The sequence below is a fragment of the Aristolochia californica genome, unplaced genomic scaffold (genome assembly GCF_029961685.1).
Source record: "Aristolochia californica isolate CCGP_79_NKW_82.1479 unplaced genomic scaffold, dmAriCali1.0.hap1 SCAF_15, whole genome shotgun sequence".
NCBI classification, from domain to species: Eukaryota; Viridiplantae; Streptophyta; class Magnoliopsida; order Piperales; family Aristolochiaceae; genus Aristolochia; species Aristolochia californica.
This window is the reverse complement of record NW_027181826.1, coordinates 1,239,133-1,258,653: the sequence shown is the minus strand read 5'-3', so window position 1 is coordinate 1,258,653 and position 19,521 is coordinate 1,239,133. Positions and strand designations below refer to the sequence as shown.

The 19,521-nt window shown below is 39.6% G+C and overlaps 1 protein-coding gene across 2 annotated transcripts in view; it reads left to right on the top strand.

The window, feature by feature from the left end:
• Nucleotides 1–1,158: 1,158 nt before the first annotated feature.
• The window catches only part of LOC137951470 (DUF21 domain-containing protein At1g47330-like), a 60,557-nt gene continuing 42,194 nt past the window's right edge, over nucleotides 1,159–19,521 (top strand). For both annotated transcript variants that reach the window (XM_068798137.1, XM_068798136.1), the window contains exons 1-4: nucleotides 1,159–1,448; nucleotides 9,799–9,875; nucleotides 10,106–10,189; nucleotides 10,275–10,388. In XM_068798137.1, coding sequence (XP_068654238.1) covers nucleotides 1,265–1,448; nucleotides 9,799–9,875; nucleotides 10,106–10,189; nucleotides 10,275–10,388 — 459 coding nt within the window. In that variant the 5' untranslated portion in view covers nucleotides 1,159–1,264. The remainder of the gene's footprint in view (nucleotides 1,449–9,798; nucleotides 9,876–10,105; nucleotides 10,190–10,274; nucleotides 10,389–19,521) is intronic.

The window sequence follows — 19,521 nt, the reverse complement described above, 5'->3', positions numbered from 1 at the left end:
TCTCTAAGTTATAGGAGTTAGTGCTGTGGAAAATGAAAGTGAATTACTTTTTTATGTCAATATACTCAATGAAAAGTGCAGTGTAATTTTTTTTTTTTTTTGTTAGTATGCACAATGAAAATTTTAGTAGAAAGTGGATAATCAGTTTGTTAATAAAATACTCCGATAGATTTAACTTTATTAAGATAATTTTATGTAAAAATTTAATTAAAAAATAAGATAAATAATTTAACATTTTCAAATATAATATATTAAAATATTTAATATAAAAAACAATATACTTGAATAAACATGGTTACTTTTATAATGTTTAGATACTTAATCAAATTATTACTTTTATAATATCTAAATTATCACTCTTAAATTAGTAATTTAATATATTATTAAAAGTCACGAATATAAAAAATAAATAAATAGGATATTTTATTAATAAAATAAAATAGTTTTTTTGTTTAGTCTAAATCAATACAATAATTATAAAGTAAATAAAAAATTAATTTAATTAATTGTAAAAATAGAATACTTAAACAAAAATGTTTACCCTAGATACTTATCAAATTCTTACTTTTAAGATATCTCAATCATTACTCTTAAATTAGTAATTTAATATAATAATAAAAATCATAAAAATAATAGATAAACAAATAAATTTTTTATTAATAAAATATTATGTTTAGTCTAAATTAATACAATAATTATAAATTAAATAAAAATATTAATTTAGTTAATTATAAAAAAATAAAATACTTAAACAAAAATGTTTACTATAGATACTTATCAAATTCTTACTTTTAAGATATCTTAATTATCACTCTTAAATTAGTAATTTAATATAATAATAAAAATAATAAATTTAATAGATAAATAAATAAATTATTTTTATTAATAAAAAATATAAATATTTTCATTAAAATCTAACTCAATTATTTTAATTTCAGTGTCGAATAAAATTAGGAGTGAAATTACCATTGAAAGTGAATTAGTGAATGCGTTAAGACATTTGGAGCGATTTCATAGTGAGTGAAAGTGAATTTACTTCCACTAATACAGTGCATGTACTTTTCTTCATCGACTGTCCTCTCGAGTGACGCCAGACAATGGGACCCAAAAATCGACGAGTTTGCTGGTTCTTCGTTTCCATTTCAAAACAGAGTCATCGTTCTGCTCTTTCTTCTCCTCATATTCTCCAGTTTCCCAAAGAAAAATACGGTCGGGGAGCAAGAAAAGAATCCTGTGCAGGTTTAGCTGCGTATCCGAGGGAAACATGGCCAACGGGGCTGACGTTCCTTGCTGTAACACAAAATTCTGGCTGTTTGTCTTGGTGGTAGTGGGATTGGTGGCTTTTGCCGGTCTGATGGCGGGTCTCACACTCGGTCTCATGTCCCTTGGTCTCGTGGACCTGGAAGTTCTCATCAAGTCTGGTCGTCCTCAAGACCGAGTGCACGCCGGTACGCTAATTCTTTCTATTTCCATCTCTTCTTCCCTCCTAGAAAACATTTAGCACTTTAGATACCAAAACTTCCAATTACATTTATAATCATATGATACACTTAAAGATATAGTTAAAAAGCTATTTTATCATACTCAGTATGCTTACAAACACACTTGAAGTACATTCGCCTGCTGATTGTCAAATGAACTGCTAAATAACGCTATTTTTATTTTTATTTTTTGTTTTGCCAACTTACAGAAGTTGGAATTTTTTTAGTATTTCAACGTGTACCATTCTGCTAGACCATTTCTAGCAACGGTTATCCCGACACTGGAATAAGTCCAGGCATTTTTTTTGTTGCTAAGAATAGATCTAATTCTATCTCATCTTGTTCTATTGCTCCTTCACCAGTACTATTTAGGTATATTCAGATAGTTTGACATCAATTCATGCTTTCCCAGCAGTTTCTTCTTCTTTATCCATCTGTTCCTCCAGATCTCATTTCTTTGAATAGGAAATTCACCATGGAAGCAAGCTTTAGTTCTGTTTCATGGTGCATATGGAAAGAATGCGATAAAAAAAATTTCAATCACTTAACTCGTTGGGCAGCACGGTGAATCATCTATCCAGAGTACGTTGCAATGGGCAAGTGACCTTATCTTTCAGATATCATGCTGCTCAGGAATCTCCATTTTGACAACCCTCTCCCCTAGGCTGGCTGAAATTAAATTTTGATGGCAGGTCCTATGGCAACACAGAATTGGTGTCAGAGTTTCCAAATCCAATCCCGCCCCACCTCGTCACAGGTTTCAAATCAGGTTCACCAGATTGGATTTGGAGCATGGATGGGAAAACTTGCCATCGACTTGTCGTGCCATATCTATTTGGGTTTTCTTTTCCCCTTACCACATGCCTGCCCTGTAGAGTGAGGGGGAAACCCCATACCTAACAAATCAGGTCAGGTTCCTTGATTAGCCCAACATGTACCCTCCTCTACCCAGAAACAAGGGTATGTTTTTAGAATTTTCATTACACAGTGGTCATTGAAGGTGTTGCTTCCATTTGGTTCTGTTGTGGTTGAGAAGACTTTGAAGGAAATTTTAAGGAATGATTCTATTGGAAATTCAAAGGGGGAGAGGGGTCTACCTCCCTCAAGGAGGCAAGGGAGTTGAGCTGTGATTGCAGGGCATCCATTTTGGTAGCGAGGAAGGTTCGAGCAGCTTGAGACCACCATTTAATTTTGCTTTTAAGAGCTTGAGCTTCATTGCAATTATATCTCTAGCTGGCCCCATAAGCAGGTTCTCATGCTATCATTCTTCCATTCGTTTGAGGTAGTCTTCATCCTCGAGTCATGAAATTTCAAATATGAAGTCATCAGCCACATATTTCTTATTACTTAGTGGGACAACCTGGGGCTACTTCAAAGGATTGAGAGGAGGTAGGCAAGGGGACCCTCTGTCTCCTCTCTTTTTCAACCTTGTTGGAGAATACCCGTCCATAATGTTTTACACAACTAAGATAACGGGTTGGATTTGGCTGATAGCTGAGGAGAATGAAGCCAACATCCCTCTTTTACAATTCGCAAGTGATACCATTTGCATTTGTGAAAGAACCATGGAACAAGTTTGAGATAACCACATGTCAAAAAATTAATGGGGAGAAAATTGTGTTGATTGGTTTCCACCTGGAATATGGGCTAATCAGTACTTTTGCAAACTACTTGGGATGTTCACATATCTCCCTCCCAACAACTTACCTCAAGCTCCCCATGTTTGGAAAACAACTAGATGAAGACCCATGTCACTTGGTCATAGAGAAGCTGGAAAATAGACTCTCTACCTGGAAAGGCTGATTTCTATCCAAGATTGGGTGGCTCACCCTCCTAAACTCTTGCATGGCAAGCTTCCGAACTATTATATGTCCTTTCTACCTCGTCTTGACCTTGTATGCAACTGTTGAATTTCTAACAAAGAGAAAAACTTTACTAATTTGTTGTAATTTGAGTACAATGAGTCTTTATTTATAATAGAGGAAACAAGTAGAATCCAATTACAGTTAAGCTACCCTTCTCCTAGTTACACCCAAAGTTAAACACTAAAAAATAAGTCCTAGAACAATCGAACAATTGAATATAAATAAAAGACTAACATAACTAAAACACCTTTAATTGAGACTCTTCCGTGAAACCTCCTCCCGTGAGAGTCCTGTAAGACTCCACCATATTAATTCTGGCTCTGTGAGACTTCTTTCCATGAGAGTTATGTAAGACTCTTCCGTATCCACTCTTCAACACCGCCTCTCAAACTGGAGTTTATAACTTCAACTTGCAATGGATTTTTTTTTACCATGCCTAGTGGCTGTTAGTAGTAAAATTGAAGCTCTAAAGAGAAAGTTCTTGTGGAGAGGATCGAATGAGGATTTTAAATATCACCTAGTGGCCTCGAATGATGTTTGCAAATTGAAATCCCATGGAGACTTGGGAATTCGGCTTACACAAATGATGAATAAAGCCTTTCTTCTTAAATGGCTATGGAAATACAATACTGCTCCTCAACTTATTTGGAGACCTATGGTAGCCACTACGGTCGGTGTTTCTGATTTCTGGTGGACTCAAGAAAGAAGAAGCCAAAATCTTTTCTCACTTTGGAGAGCTTTTTTACCCCCTTCTCTCTCTATTTGAAAAAATCACAAGACTCTATGTGGGATGTGGGGACAAGATTAGATTTTGGGTTGACTGGTGGACTGATAAAAGTCCTTTCTATGATAAATATGGTATGCTCAAAAGAATAACCACCTGCTGTAATGCTACTGTTCAACAAGTATGGACAGGTAACGATTTCTAGAGTTTTAATTTCAGAAGAGGTTTGAATGATTTGGAAGCTAGTCAGGTTTCTAATCTTATTGTTGAACTTAATTTAGTCAAGATATATGGAGATAAGGAGGACAAAATGATATGGATGAGAGATAATAGTGGTCGGTTTTCAATCTCTTCGGCTTATTCAGATATTATTGAATGGATTGGTAATGAATCTCATGATGCAGCTGTTGCTTGGAAACCTTTGCTCCATTAAAGATTCGTTTTTTCCTATGGAGTGCTCTTTTGAATAAGATCCTAAAGGTGGTTATTGAATGGTGTTCTAAAGCTAAAGATCCTCCTTGGCAGCATTGGAGAATTTATCATCAAATAGTGAATATTGTCTCATCCCTTGATTGTTATTTGTCTCATGTACCTAGATCAACAAATGATGTAGTTGATTCTTTAGCAAAACAAGGACTTTCTCTTCAATCTCTTGTTGTTAGGAAAACTCCTTTGTAAATTGTAATTTTTTTTATCATAATAAAACATCTTATTCAAAAAAAATAAAAAATGAAAAGGATTCTTGGTCTTCAATCTTGGTTTTCAATCTTCATTGGCTAAAACTTTTTCATAGATGTTAAATCTTCATCATTTGTTCTCACCCTTTCTTGAATATTTTGGTTATATAAAAGTTACCACAACATGTGGAACAAAATTACATCTTGGTGGTCTCGGAATCCGTAATATCGCATCAACCAACTCAGCTTACCTTCTGAAATGGATTTGGAGATTTAATTCATCTCCAGATTTGATTTGGACGGCGTTTGTTGCTGTGAAAGCGAACAAATCGAATGATTGGTGGACTAAAGGGGCCGTCGGTACTGCATGTCGCCTGTATGGAGGAAACTTTCGCTCTTGCTCCCTGCTTTTAACAAGGTAGTCAAACGCTACTCGGGTAATGGCCGTACCACAAAATTTTGGACGGATTTATGGCTGGGGGACAAAATCCTTGACATTAGTTTTGGTCCTATCTCCCTATTGGCCAAAGATAAAAACGCTTCTATCTCTGACTTATGGTCTGAACATAGTAGTTGGAATCTTAACCTTCGGAGAGCCCTAACAGATTCGAGCTTCTGGCCTCAAATCTTCTCACATGCCTATCCAAAGTCAAAATCCGCGAGCATATGTTGGATACCCTCATTTGGACCCCGTGCCCAAAAGGAATATTTTCTAAGGTTTCTGTCTACAACCTTCTTCGCAGCCCCGACCTCTCCCAACCGCATCACCTTGTGGCGATTGACTGGTCCTTGCTTGCCCCGTCTCGCATGAAATTCTTTATTTGGTGTGTTTGCAGAGGTAAGATACTCACATTCGATTCCCTCATTAGACGAGGCACCCCCGTATAGGACCCTTCTTGCCCTTTTTGTCAAAATAACCAAGAAATTGCTACCCATGTTCTCCTCCATTGCCACTTTGCACAAACAATTTGGTCCAACTTCTACACAAAATCGGAATTAAATACTATGTGCCCCAAAATTTACCTTCAATGATCCTTTCCATCACAAACACTCGTCTCCCAAAACTTGGGAAAATGTTAATCTCCAGTTGTGTGGGCCACATCCCTTAGGCCCTCTGGAGAGAAAGAAACAATCGAAAATTTCAATTCAAAACCTCCCCCATTGACGTAATTGTTGATAACATTGTTGGTTAGGTCTCTGCTTGGCTATTGACCCGAAGGAATTTACTCATTTCAGGAATACTGACTTTAGAGGTAATGGGAGGCTGATCGCCGAGATTACTGATTCCCCCTGCCTCCCAACCATGAAGATTTGGTCCCCCCCTCCACCGGGCCACTACAAGCTGAACTTTGATGGTAGTGCCATTGGCTGCTCAGGTCCAACTGGATTTGGAGGAGTTATACATGATGATAAAAACCATCTTCTACACTTTTGCGGGCCTTTGGGGATCTTTGATTCTACTATCGTAGAACTCAACGAATTACTTCAGGGGCTCATCATCTTCCAAGACCATCTCGTTAGGCCCCTCATCATTGAAAGGGATTCTAAGATGGTCATCGATTGGTGTGCAAAAGGAATTCGCCCTCCCTGGAGACATTGGGATATTTATTTCGAAATTTGTAACATAATTTCTCGTCTAAATTGTTCATGGACTCACACCCCAAGATTTGCCAATCATTTGGCAGACTTACATGCTAAACGGGGATCTTCCCTCCAACACCTTGTTGTGGAGGTTGGCCCACCCCAATAGGTTGTATTTCTCTCTCTGATTTATTGAATATTCACACACTTTCCTTCAAAAAAAAAATGGTGCTGAGTTATATTAAAAAGCTGCAAAGAATAAAATTACAAGGTGGTGAAACAGTCCCATACAATGAGAGATTGCAGGGAGGTTCCAAGTTTAGCTAATCTATCAACCAAGGAATTGGCTGATCTAGGAATACGATTCCAAGTACAAAAAATCGTAGATACAATGTTAGATATAGAAGAAATGGTGGGCCAATGACGCCAAGGGGGGGAGGCCGTGCTAGGGCACCAGCTAATAACAACTCTGGAGTCCTCTTCAATGAGCAGTTTTCCACGTGGACGGTCTTTGAAATTTTTTACTCCATGGAGAAGGGCAGTCACTTCAGTGGTGTTGGAGTATGCAATACCAACAATCCCTGCATAGGAAAGAATGGTCTCTCCTCTGTGATTTATGAAAACTCCCCCTGCACCTGCGGGTCCCGGACACCCCAAAGCACTCCCGTCAAAATTCAGCTTGATCCAATCACTAGGAGGAGGTTCCTATTCAGCCATAGTAGGCATCTTTTGGGGACCCGCCATATGAGCCAACAAACTCCAATTCCAGCGAAAGGATATACCCGTCTGAGGGGCAAACTCCTTCCTGGTGTGCAGCCAACTTGAGATCATACCCACAGTGCAAGAGATAGTGCTTTCCAGGTTGCTGAATTTGAGGTTGAAATACCGGTTGTTTCACTGAAGCCAAAGACACCATGGGATATGAGTGAGGCAAGCCGAGAGAAACAACTTACCGATTCTGGGCAGTCGAGTCCCCAAAACCATTTGGATAGTGCCAAAAAGATCTTGATGAGCGAGACAATCCTAGATAGCCCAGGGTAGTCCTGAAGGAGGGGGCAGAGGCCACACCACTCATCAGTCCATAAGAGGAGAGTCCTCCCATTCCCAGGATAGAAGGTAGTTGCCTTGAAAGTGGGGAGCAGCTGGCCAACAAATTTCCATATCGGGGAAGCAGCCATTACCTTGACCTTCCAAAGTCCTCTTCTTTTTTTTGGAGTGCTTTCCTCAACCATACCCTAACAATAGACAATCTCATAAGAAGAGGAAATCCACTCCCCAATTTCATTGCCCCTTTGCTGGTAGATCTTCATGCACTTCTTACACAAGTTGGGAATCAGCAGCTGCATCCCAGACAACCTCCAATTGATCAACCAAATAGGCTTAGGCGGTCGTCTCCTAGGCTTGGGAAAAAATCCAATTACCACGTGCATTGCCCACATCCTGTGAGGGCTATGGACCGAGAGAAATAACATGAGGTTCAATGACAAACTCTCCACAATCGAAGAAGGCAAGGTTCGCATAATGGGAATGATAGTTGCCTGGATATATACTAGGCCAAAATTTTTGAAGCTATTAAAGGCATTCCTAGTCGAGAAAACTAGCAATTAATTGCCCAAATGTATGGCCCTGCTCGGCCAGCAGTCATGGAAGAATGGATTCTCCTAGCCATAGGAACTTTAAAATTAAATTTTGAAGGTTGTGCTCACGACTGCTTTTAGAGGTGTCATCAGGAATTAGGAAGAAGCAACCCTGCTTTCTTACTTGGGACCCCTTGGAATCTTTGATTCAACATTAGCTGAACTCCACACCCTTCAACAATGCCTTCTCCTCTTTTGTGACCGTTTTCATGTCAATCTCCAAATTGAAGGTGACTCTAAAGTGATCATTGGATGGTGCTTCTTAGCTTTCGATTCTTCGTGGTATCATTGGAAAACTTTTCATTAAAATGATTGATATTGTATCTTCCCTTGGTTGCTTATGGACTCGTGTCCCTAGTTCAACTAATTCTCTAGCTGACTCTTTGGCCAAGCTAGGGGTCTCCCTCCAATTAGAAATCAGCTGACCTGAGAACATGAGACACATAACAATTAAACTAAGAAGTAATATCTACAATTTAATGAAAACTGGCCAGTGACGTTGGGGGGTGGGGGTGGCATGGATAAAGAGGAGCACCATCTAATCACAACCTTGGTGTCCCCTTCAATGAGGAGAGATAATCAAGCCATGAAGGAGAGCAAAGAGTTTTGCTGATGTAGAGTTAGATATCCCCTCCTTTGCTAAATTGGGTCCCTCCCTTCAATCTCTTGTTGTAAGGGGAGACCTCCCTTGATATACTCTTTTTCTTCTTGAAATAAAATTATCACTATTTCAAAAAAGAAAAGAAAAAAGAGTCGGATATCTCCAATGGGCTGAAGGATGAGAGTGGAGCCTCACTATTCTGGATAGCGCCTCCAAAGGCGGCCTTGTTTGGATTGCCTACAACACTCCCATCAAAATTTAGCTTTAGGAAAAGGGGGGCTTCCAGTCTTCCAATTGCAAGGTGAGAAGGGGCATATATCTGTGCAATGGCATGCCAGTTATGACGAAGAGGGACTTCTTGCAGACATTCAAACTCCTTCCAAGTGTGAATTCAGGTAGAAACTTGGCCAATTATTTGGATGGACATTTCCTCCACATTGGCGAACTTGTAGTCATTTTTTTCTTTCCACAGCCCCTAGGGAATATGCGGCAAACAAACTGAGAGGAGGGCCTTCCCCAAGCTTGGAATTTCGTCCCAGTTGACTAATGGCGGTAAGGGCTCTCGCGAGGCACAGCTGAAGCCCAATCATGTTGAGGAAGTGCGTCCAGTCCTTCCAAGGAAAAGGGTAGTGGAAGAAAATATGGGAGACACTTTCTTCCTCATCATTGCAGAGGGGGCATTCGATACTTTGTTCATTATTGCTTCTTTTCTTGAGATTATTGATAGTGAGGATTATCGACAATGTCTTTGTAAAATCATGCGATTAGAGTTTGAGAAGGAGAAAATTGAGAGGAAAGAAAGAGGGGAAAACAGCAAGAGGCTGCATTGAGTTGAGGACTCAGAATTCGAGCCCTACTCTTTTAATTACTTCACTTAAGTGATAATGACACAAAATGATAATATTGCCTCTCATTACAATATCCCTCATAATTCTCTAAAAACAACTCAGAATAAAATGTAAATTGAAACGTAGACTTATAAAATGAAGCCTAACTTACTCCAACCCTTTATGAGAAACTTACATTCATAAGGAATGACCAAACTACCCCTATATGTGAATTCTAACATCTTTGAACTTTGTTGGTCATTAATTCATCACATGTTCATATTTCTGATCTTAACTTTGTATATAAAGAATAGTTGGACAAGGAAAATGAAGAAATTTGTTATACTTGAGTATATGGTAAGCAATTGCGCTTTTAAATAATCCAACTTTTCTTTTTAATGGCAGCTAAGATATTTCCTGTGGTGAAAAATCAGCATCTGTTGTTATGTACTCTTTTGATAGGGAATTCTATGGCAATGGAGGTCAGTGATATTCATACATGTTTTCTTTTGACCTTTTTTGTTTTATTTATGTTTATGGCAATGGAGGTCAGTGATATTCATACACGTTTTCTTTTGACCGTTTTTGTTTTATTTATGTGATTTCACTATTAGTTCTTTTTGAAACTAGGCGTCTTACTTTCAGTTATGATTTGCATTTTGGTTTTTGGTGATGCCATTTCTTCTGAGTTATTCTTGTGTTGCTGTTCTAGTCTCTTCCAATTTTCTTGGACAAGCTTGTGCCTCCTTGGGCAGCGATTCTGGTCTCTGTAACTCTGATATTAATGTTTGGAGAGGTGAAAATACTCAACCTACATGGTCAGCTGAAAATATACCTCTAATGTGGTTGTCTAATTATACATTTCCAATCATTGACTACAGATATTACCACAAGCTATCTGTTCTCGCTATGGCATGATGGTTGGAGCAGCACTTGCACCCTTAGTCCGCATCCTTCTGTTGCTGTTTTTTCCTGTTGCATATCCAATTAGTAAGGTACAACGTTCTGGTTTGATGCTACTCTTCCTCACTGGTCTATCGTATTGGAAATTTTCTCTAGGAACATTATCATTTTCAATGCTCTTATTTGAAGTAATGTGGCTATGGTTTTTTCAGATTCGTATATGTTAACTAATGTAGATCAAGGGCATAATTGTCATTTTCCATTATGGGCAGTTTAGCAATTTGAGCTTGATAAAAGTGAAATCTGAGGAAGAGATAGAGAGAGAGAATGAGAAGGAAGAGAAGAGAATGAGAAGGAAGAGAAGAGGATGAGAGAAAAGCTTTGGAAAGAGCTGCTTGGTGGTTAGGCATGAGCCCTAGCTCTATTTAATAATCTTGATTAGAATAATTACAAAAATGCCCTTTTTTATGAATGGTGATTTTATTAAGAGAACCAAAAAAGGACGAGCTAACTCCTAACAACAAGAGATTGCAAGAAAGTTCCCTGCTTGGCTAAAACATTAGCCACAAAATTTGCTGATCTCGGGATGAGAGACCAAAAACAGTCAAATAGGTTGACAATTTTCATTATTTCAAAAAAGGTGTTCCTATGGCGTCACAGAGGTGCAAAAGAATTATCACACCAGCCAATCACCACCTTAGAGTCTCCCTCTACGAGGATGGGCCCGAAGCAATGATCGCAAAAAACGCGGAGCCCATTAAGCAGGCTGTGGAGCTCGGCCGTTGTGGAATCCGCAATACCGAGAGGGCCGGAAAAGGAGATGATATGGTTCCCAAGAGAGTCACGAATCACTCTGCCAAAACTAGCTAGGCCAAGGTTACTGAAAGAGGATCCGTCAAAGTTTAATTTAAGGACACCAGCAGGCGGCGGGGTCCACCTAGAAATAACTGGAAGTTTCGAAGAGGTTTGAAGCTGGGCAAGACATCTCCAATTGTCTCTGATGGAGGATCCCGAGAAGGCCTTCGAGAGTGGAGCCATGTCGCAATATTTCCTAAAATAATTTCAACGATTCTTTCTTGAGAGTTGAACTTGGCATTGAACCTTCTTTGATTGCGCTCTAACTAGAGACCCTAAGGAATGAAAGTGGAGCAAGCCGAGATCATTATTTTTCCAAGACCGGGGATGGAGGTCCCAACAAGCATTTGGTAGGCTGCAGGGAGATTCGCAGGTAAGCAGAGTTGGAGTCCAATTCGACTGATAATCGACGTCCAGATCTCCCAAGAAAAAGGGCATAGGAGGAGCAGGTGGCTAACAGTTTCTTCGGCGACATGGCAAAAGGGCAAATGGGGTCCACCACTACCTCCTTTTTCATTTCAGCATCCCGAATAAAATAGCAATCCACTTCTACATGTTTTGTCCTCTCATGAAAAACTGGGTTATTGGCAATAAAAATGGCTGCTTGGTTGTCACAAAACATAGTTATAGGTTCATCCTGGCAAAAACCTAACTCTAAGACAGATCTCACCCACATCAGCTCACAAACAGTGTGAGCCATGGCTTATATTCTGCTTCAACACTAGACTTTTCTAATTCTTACTCTTCCAATTGATTAAGTTGCCATCCAAAAATACACAATAGCCAGTAATAGACTTCTTATCTAGTTTGGAACCAGCATAATCAACATCAGAAAGAGCTTCAATTTTCAAATTATCACAAGGTTTAAAGAAAAGAAAAAAAGAAAAAAAAATAGGTTTAAAGAAAAGACCTTTTCTTGGTGACCCTTTTAGATACTTTAAGATTCCTTGTACTTCTTCTAAGTGGACCTTACGTAGATGCTCCATAAAGTGGCTCACTACATCACTACAAATGAGATATCTGGTCAAGTAACTGTTGCATATATGAATTTGCCAACTAATCTCCGATACATCGTCTTATCATTCGATTCATCACTCTGATCATCATGGAGATCTTGACCAACTTCCATTGGGTTATCAATTGGTCTGGCCCCCAAAAGCCCATACTTTGTAGCATATCTGTCACATATTTCCCCCATGTCAACACAAGTCCTTCCTTACTTTTTGCTACTTCAATCCCTAGAAAGTATTTCAGTAACCCCACATCTTTAGTCTAGACCATATTTTATTCCACCGTTCTTCTTCAAATTTTGCACACTAGTTTCTTGGGGATTTTCGCACCTTGAGGAATTTTCAGAGATAAGAAGTTTAAGTTAGACAGCTTAAAGGTGAATTTTTAGGTGCACGTGGCTCTTGGTTTCTTGCATGGAGTTGGGTATTTATTCTATTTGAGCAAAGTTTGTACCTTCAAGGTATGTTTACGTGCACAACTTGTTTCTAAGTGGAGTTCAAGCTCTCTCATGGTGAATAGACGTGATCCTATGGTGCAAGTGTGTTTTCTTTTATTTTTGGTTTTCTTAAAGTGAAAGAGAACCTTTGTTGTTAATCTACTTTCTTGAGTATTGTAGATTCAGATTTGCATGCATGATTGTAACAACCCATCTAGATCTTTTGCCCAACTTTCCTCCTTAAGTTTGAAGTTTATTTTGTGATGTCTGGGAATCGTGCAGTTGTTTCCCCAATCATTGATAATGAAAAAGATAAAGAAGGATGATCTCATCCTGTTACTTTCGTAAAATTGATTGACAAAATTTTTTCGATGTTATCATGGGACATTGAAATTTATGTGGGATCTAGAAAGAAAGAGAAATATTTGACTGAGATACCACCTTTTAATCCTTCCACAACGACAAAATATGTCCAACTTGGTAATTGTATTGAAAACTAAATGAGAAACGAATTACAATGATTTATACGTACAACAGAGTGTCAATATTTCAACTAACCCAGATTGTTAGTGTGAAAGTGATTTGCCAATTGGGATTTAACTGTTTCAATACTTGATTTGTCACTCCCAGATAAAATGATATCATCTACATATACCAGTAAGATAATTATTCCAGATGATTGTTTTAAAATAAATAACGAGTGATCACAATGGCTTCTACGAAATCCCATGGATATAACCACTTGGCTAAAATTTTCAAACCAAGCTCACGGACTTTGTTTTAATAAGCCATAAGGAGCCTTCTTTAGTCGACATACCTTATATTTCTCCCCCTGAGCAACATACCTTGGAGGTTGCTCCATATAGACTTCTTTCTCAAGGTCACCATATAAGAAGACATTTTTAATATCTAGCTGGAATAGAGACTAACTATGGACTAACGGAAATAAGTATACGAAGAGAGGACATGTGAGCAATTGGAGAAAAAGTTTCAAAAGCATCCATCCCAAATGTTGGTGTATACCCTTTTGCAACAAGATGAGCCTTATACTGTTCAACTAATGCATCTGAGTTATATTTAATGGATCCATTGACATCCAACTATAGCAGCACGTGGAGGTAAGTCACATAACTCCCAAGTCTTCTATCTGTTAATGCTTCCTTCTCAACATCCTGCACTGAAGAAGGAATAATGCAAGTGGAGATGGACAAAGCAAACTTACGATAGTTATCAGACAAGGAATCGAAGGAGATAAAATGAGATAAAGGATGGCGTGTACCTTTATGAACACCTTTTCGAAGGGCAATAGGAAGATGCAGATCACTTACCTCAGGATCAGGAGACGATGAAGAGTCATGGTTGGATGTGAGGAGGGGCTCTGAATCAGAATAAGAAAGTTGTTGTCGCCGCTGGTATACTTGTAGTGGTTTTTTAGTAGAAACATCTCATGAAGATGGAGCACATTCATCAACTGGAAGAGGAATAACCAGAGTAGGTATAGAGGATTCAGGTGGAATTGATTCAGATGTAGAAGATTCAAAAAAGGAAACATTCTAAAAAAAGGTAACATCAGCAAAAACATTTTTTGTTCGAAAATACCCTAGAAAGACACACTTGATAGACCAAGGAGACAACTTATCCTTGGATTGATAAAAAACATGTGCAAAGCATACACACCCAAAGACAATGTGAATAGGGATCTTGCCATTAAGAACAAAAAATGACATTCTATTTACCATAAAGCATGCAGTAAGAACAACATCACCCCAATAAGTCTTAGGTACATTCATGTGAATCAACATAGTATGAACTACCTCAAGTAAATGACGATTCTTACATTCAACAACTCCATTTTGTTGTGGAGTAAACACACAAGAAGTTTGATGAATGATTCCTTGTGACTGACAGAAAGAGTCAAATTTACGATTCATAAACTCAAGACCGTTGTTTGTACGAAATATATGGATAGAAGTTGCAAACTGATTCTTTATTTCATTAAAAAATAGCTGAAAGACATAAAAACTTCAAATTTTTCTCGCATGAGAAAAATCCAAGTACATTTACTGAAATCGTCAATAAGGGGGGGGGGGGGGGGGGGGGGGGGGGGGGGTTAGTCAACATTTACAACTACTTCAAATTCAATTGAATGATCTAATTCAACTTCAACTTCAAGTTGGGTGCTAGTGTGGACGAGTTCAAGTGCATTGGAAAACAGTTTCCAGTGTTAGTGCCCCAAAATGAGAAATATAACCAAAACAAGAGAATGAATAACTTGTAATAATATACTTAAATAGAACATGTATACCTAAAAACCAAATTAACCAAAACAAACATGATTACTACACTAAAATTCTACCTTTGTACATTATTTATTTTTCTCATGCATTTTGTAGTTTTTTTTTTTTTTTAAATGATGTTGATTTTTATTAAGGCAAAAGCTCAAAAGAGCATATTACAAAGGAGGGAATCCTTCCCATACAATGAGAGATTGTTGGGAAGTTCTGAATTTAACTAATTTATCAGTCAAAGAGTTAGCTGATCTAGGAATGAGATTCCAATTACAATGCAAAGAAGATACAATGTCAGCAATACTATCAGTGATGGGCCAGTGGCACCAATGGGGGAGGCTGTCTTTGGAACACCAACTAATAACCGTCTTCGAGTCGCCTTCAATGATTAACTTGCCATGGAGATGATTTCTGAAGATTTACAGGCTGAACAACAGAGCACTAACTTCAGCAGTATTAGAATCAGCAATGCCCATCGGACCCGCATAAGAACGAATGGGGTCTCCATTGTGACCTCTGAATATACCACCTGCTCCTGCTGGACCAGGACATCCAATAGCACTACCATCAAAATTCAGCTTTATGCAATCTCTGGGGGGAGGATCCCAGATAACCATTCTAGGAGCTTTGCTAGGGCCAGATATGTGAGCGATCAAATTTCAATTTTCCCGAAGGGAAACCCCTGAAAGAGTGGCAAAATCTTTCTTTGTATGAAGCCAGCTCGAGATGAGGCCGACGACATGAGAAGCCGTGTTATCTGGGGTACTAGCTTTGGAGTTGAATCTTCGGTTGTTCCGCTCAAGCCAAATGCACCAAGGAACATGCGCAAGATAGGCTGAAATAATTAACTTGCCCAACCGAGGAAGGAGAATCCCTCGAACCATCTCAAAGGTGCCAAAGAGGTCCTGATGTAGCCCCAGTTGGAGTCCGATTTTCTGAAATATCTTCCTCCAAACTTGCCACGAAAATCCACAATGTAAGAGGACATGCTGGACTGTCTCTTCACACTCACCGCATAGGGGACAAGAAAGATCGAGGGCAGTGAAGCCTCTTCTGTGTAGGTTGTCTGAAGTAAGAATCTGTTCTCTGATGGCTGACCACACGAAGAACTTGATTTTGCTTGACGCTGAGAGTTTCCACGCCAGATTTGCCTTGTGCTCATGAGGACTATAGTCTTGCTTTCTGATATGAGAGTAAGCCGAAGTGACAGTGAATCGACCATTATTACTGGGCTTCCAAATCAACTTATCAATTGAGTGCTCCCTAATAATAGTACTGCTGAGTTTAGTAAGGAGAGAACAAAAAGCCAACGATTCCTCGTCATTTAATCCCCGACGAAACTGAAGACTCCACGAGTGATCACTCCATAAATCAGCAACAGAGCAAGAGAGGTTGTTTGCCATTCTATGCAGCCCCGAAAAGTCCTTTGAGAGAGATCGGGGGCCACATCATTCGTCCAACCAGAAGAGAAGTGTCCTTCCGTTGCCCGTATGAAATGCGGTAGCATCTCTGAATACTGGAAGAAGCTTGAAAACTGATTTCCATATCGGGGATAGGAGGCGAGCAGCGCCACCCTCTCTCCACCTTGCACCCGAAAATTGAAGGTAAAATTTCACCATATTCTTCCATAAACTGTTGTGCTTGTTGTTGAAATTCCAAATCCATTTGAGCATAAGAGCTTTGTTCATTTCTTTTGTAGGCCGGATGCCCAATCCTCCTCTATTATGGGGCATGCAAATATCCTTCTAACGGACCAGATGGTATCTAAAGGTATCTTTTGAACCCCTCCACAGAAATCGTCGACGGATGACATCAATTTTGGAGCAAACGGAGGCCGAACAGTGCATGAATGATAACAGATAGTTTGGAAGCCCTGCCAGACAAGACTTGAGGAGAGTGAGATGCCCCGTTGTTGATAAGAGTTTACCCCTCCAAGTGACTAGCCTCTTTTCAAATTTCTCAATGAGGGGGGACCATAGTGAAGCCAAAGGCCGAGAATCAAAAAGTGGTAGCCCAAGATACATGACTGGCATATTTCCCACAGAGCAATCCCAGATAGTCCGCCATATTCCTAAGTCCAGCTTGATCAATATGATAGCCAAGGAGAGTGGTTTTTCCCCAGTTTATGCTCTGACCAGAAGCCAATTCAAATAATCACAGCACGACACGTATTTTTTTATCTGATCCATAGTACCAACCCCGAAGCAAATAGTATCATCTGCAAACTGGAGAATCGAAATATCAAAGGCTGTGCAGTCAGTCGTGGGTAGGAGCCATCCCATGTTCTTGGCCGAGTAAATCAAGGAGGATAGGTATTCTGCCACCACATTGAAGAGCAGGGGGGAGAGGGGGTCACATTTTGTAGTTGACTAACTCATTTTCTCATGGTATTTGTTTGGGTGGATATTTTAGGTGTAGGCCCTCTTTTGTGGCTCTACAAGTGGAGAGTTTTAGGTGTAGGCCCTCTTTTGTGGCTCTACAAGTGGATAGTTTAGGTGTAGGCCCACATATGAGTACCTGCTCTGATACCATGTTAAGTTGGGTCCAAGGCTTATCCAAAAATGGCTAGCCAACATAAGAATCCTCTTTTCCAACTAATAAACTTAAGATCTTTGTACTCACTAATCCACGTGGGACTATTCCTTAACAAGAAGAAACTAGCCGAAACTGAAGACAATGGCGACGGCGATTGAGATGAAGCAGGCATAGTAGCGGCAGAAGAGTTGTGCTCCGCAAAATCAGGAAAACAGGGTGAGGGCCTTAAATGGGGAAATCAAGGGAAATCAAAGTGGAATCGAAGAAATCGACGCCGAAATGGGAAAAATCGAAGTAAATCGAAACCGAAATGGGAGAAATCGAAGGAAATCGGGAGATTTTTAGGGGAAAAGAGCAGCGACAGGGAGAAGGGAGAGAGAGAGGGAGAGCGAGTGCGAGAGAGAGAAAGAGGCCGAGAGGAGGGGAGCAACAAGTGGGAGAAGGGAGAGGGAGAGCGAGTGCGAGAGAGAGAGAGAGGGAGGCCGAGAGGAGGAGAGCAGCGAGAGGGTGAAGAGAGACGAGAAGGGAGAAGGGAGTGCGAAGACGAAGAAGGGAGAAGGGAAAAGAGAGTGCGAAGATGAGAGGGAGAAGAAAAAAAAAAATTCGGGCGGAAGAGACGCGTCCCAACGACTTCAAGTGGATGACTCGCAAAAATGGGCGGATTCCTGATTCCACAGTTTAAGCTTGGTACGGCTTCATCCCAATTACCTATGTCATTTAGATGAAGTTGGTGAACCACTAATGGCTTCTTTGAATGATCTAAGTAATTAGGATGAACTTTATCTCCTGATTCTTGTTGACTAACTCCCCCAAAGGAAATAAAATACCTATGACCAAACCGACTAGTCACAAGACAAGGACCCAAACATCGAGTGCACAAGCTCAAAAGGTTTACTAGTTTTATGAGATGAAACATGAAAGGAGCTCCGGTGATGCTTGCCCAGTTGACATGACTTGCATTGGAAAGTAATACTAGAAGGTAAATTTGGAACTACTTGAATCAGTTTTGCTGGAGATGGATGACCAAGTATGAGATGCCATTGAAGAGGTGAATTAGCTGTGTGTAGGGCATGTAAAATACTATCTAGATTGTGGTTGTCCAGATAGTATAGTCCCCCCTCTCTCACGAGTGGAACTAATCATCTTCCTTGTCACGAGATCCTGAAACACACAATAAGTAGGGTAAAATGTGAGAGAACAATTCATAGACTTAACCACTTGACTGATAGACAATAGATTTAAAGGAAATTTTAGAGCTAACAGTGCAGATTGAGGTGAAAGAAAAGGTGCAGGGGTAACATTTCCCACTGCCTGTACTGGTGAAACTGACCCATCAACAAGATTAACATGCTTAATGAAAACAAACTCTTTTAAATCAGAAAATAGTGAGGATACACCTGGCATGTGTTTTGTAGCACTAGAGTCAAGAACCCAAGATGGGGAATAAGACAGTGAGAGTGTAGACATACCTGCAGTAGGAGTTGTATGTGCCAAGGATGTAGAGAGAATAGATAGTTGTGCCATACATTGGGAAATTTGTTGTTGCTGCTGTGAGATCTGTTGTTGTTGTTGGATCAATTTCTGTATTCATCTGTAGCATCAGGAGGGATTGGAGTTTCAGACGCTGGTGTTGTACCTTTATGTGTACTAGCATTTGCCCACGCAGGCTTCCCAAAAAATTCCCAACATCTATCTGAGTAATGATTGGTGCTTCCACAGTGAACACACTTGCGCTTAGATTTACCATCTCCTTGGCTTCGTCCTCTTCTAGAATTATCTCTACCTCTGCCTCTACCAGCCCCTGTACGTTCCTTGGAAGTGTCAATAGAATTAGACGTTGTAGCCGATGTATAAAGGGGCAGTAGCTTCACCTGCTTTAGTATTTTTTCCAGCTCTAGGCGCAACAATTTTTTCAGCTCTCTATACCCTATTAAATGTAGTAGAGAGGTTACGTATTTCATCTGAGGCAAAGATGAAAGACATTAATTTCTTATCAGATACTCAAAAAAGAACTATAGTAGTTTGTCACAGTTCTGTTACCCCTTTTCACGCAAAACAATTCTGTATATAATTCATAAACCTTGGAAAGATTGCTCTCTT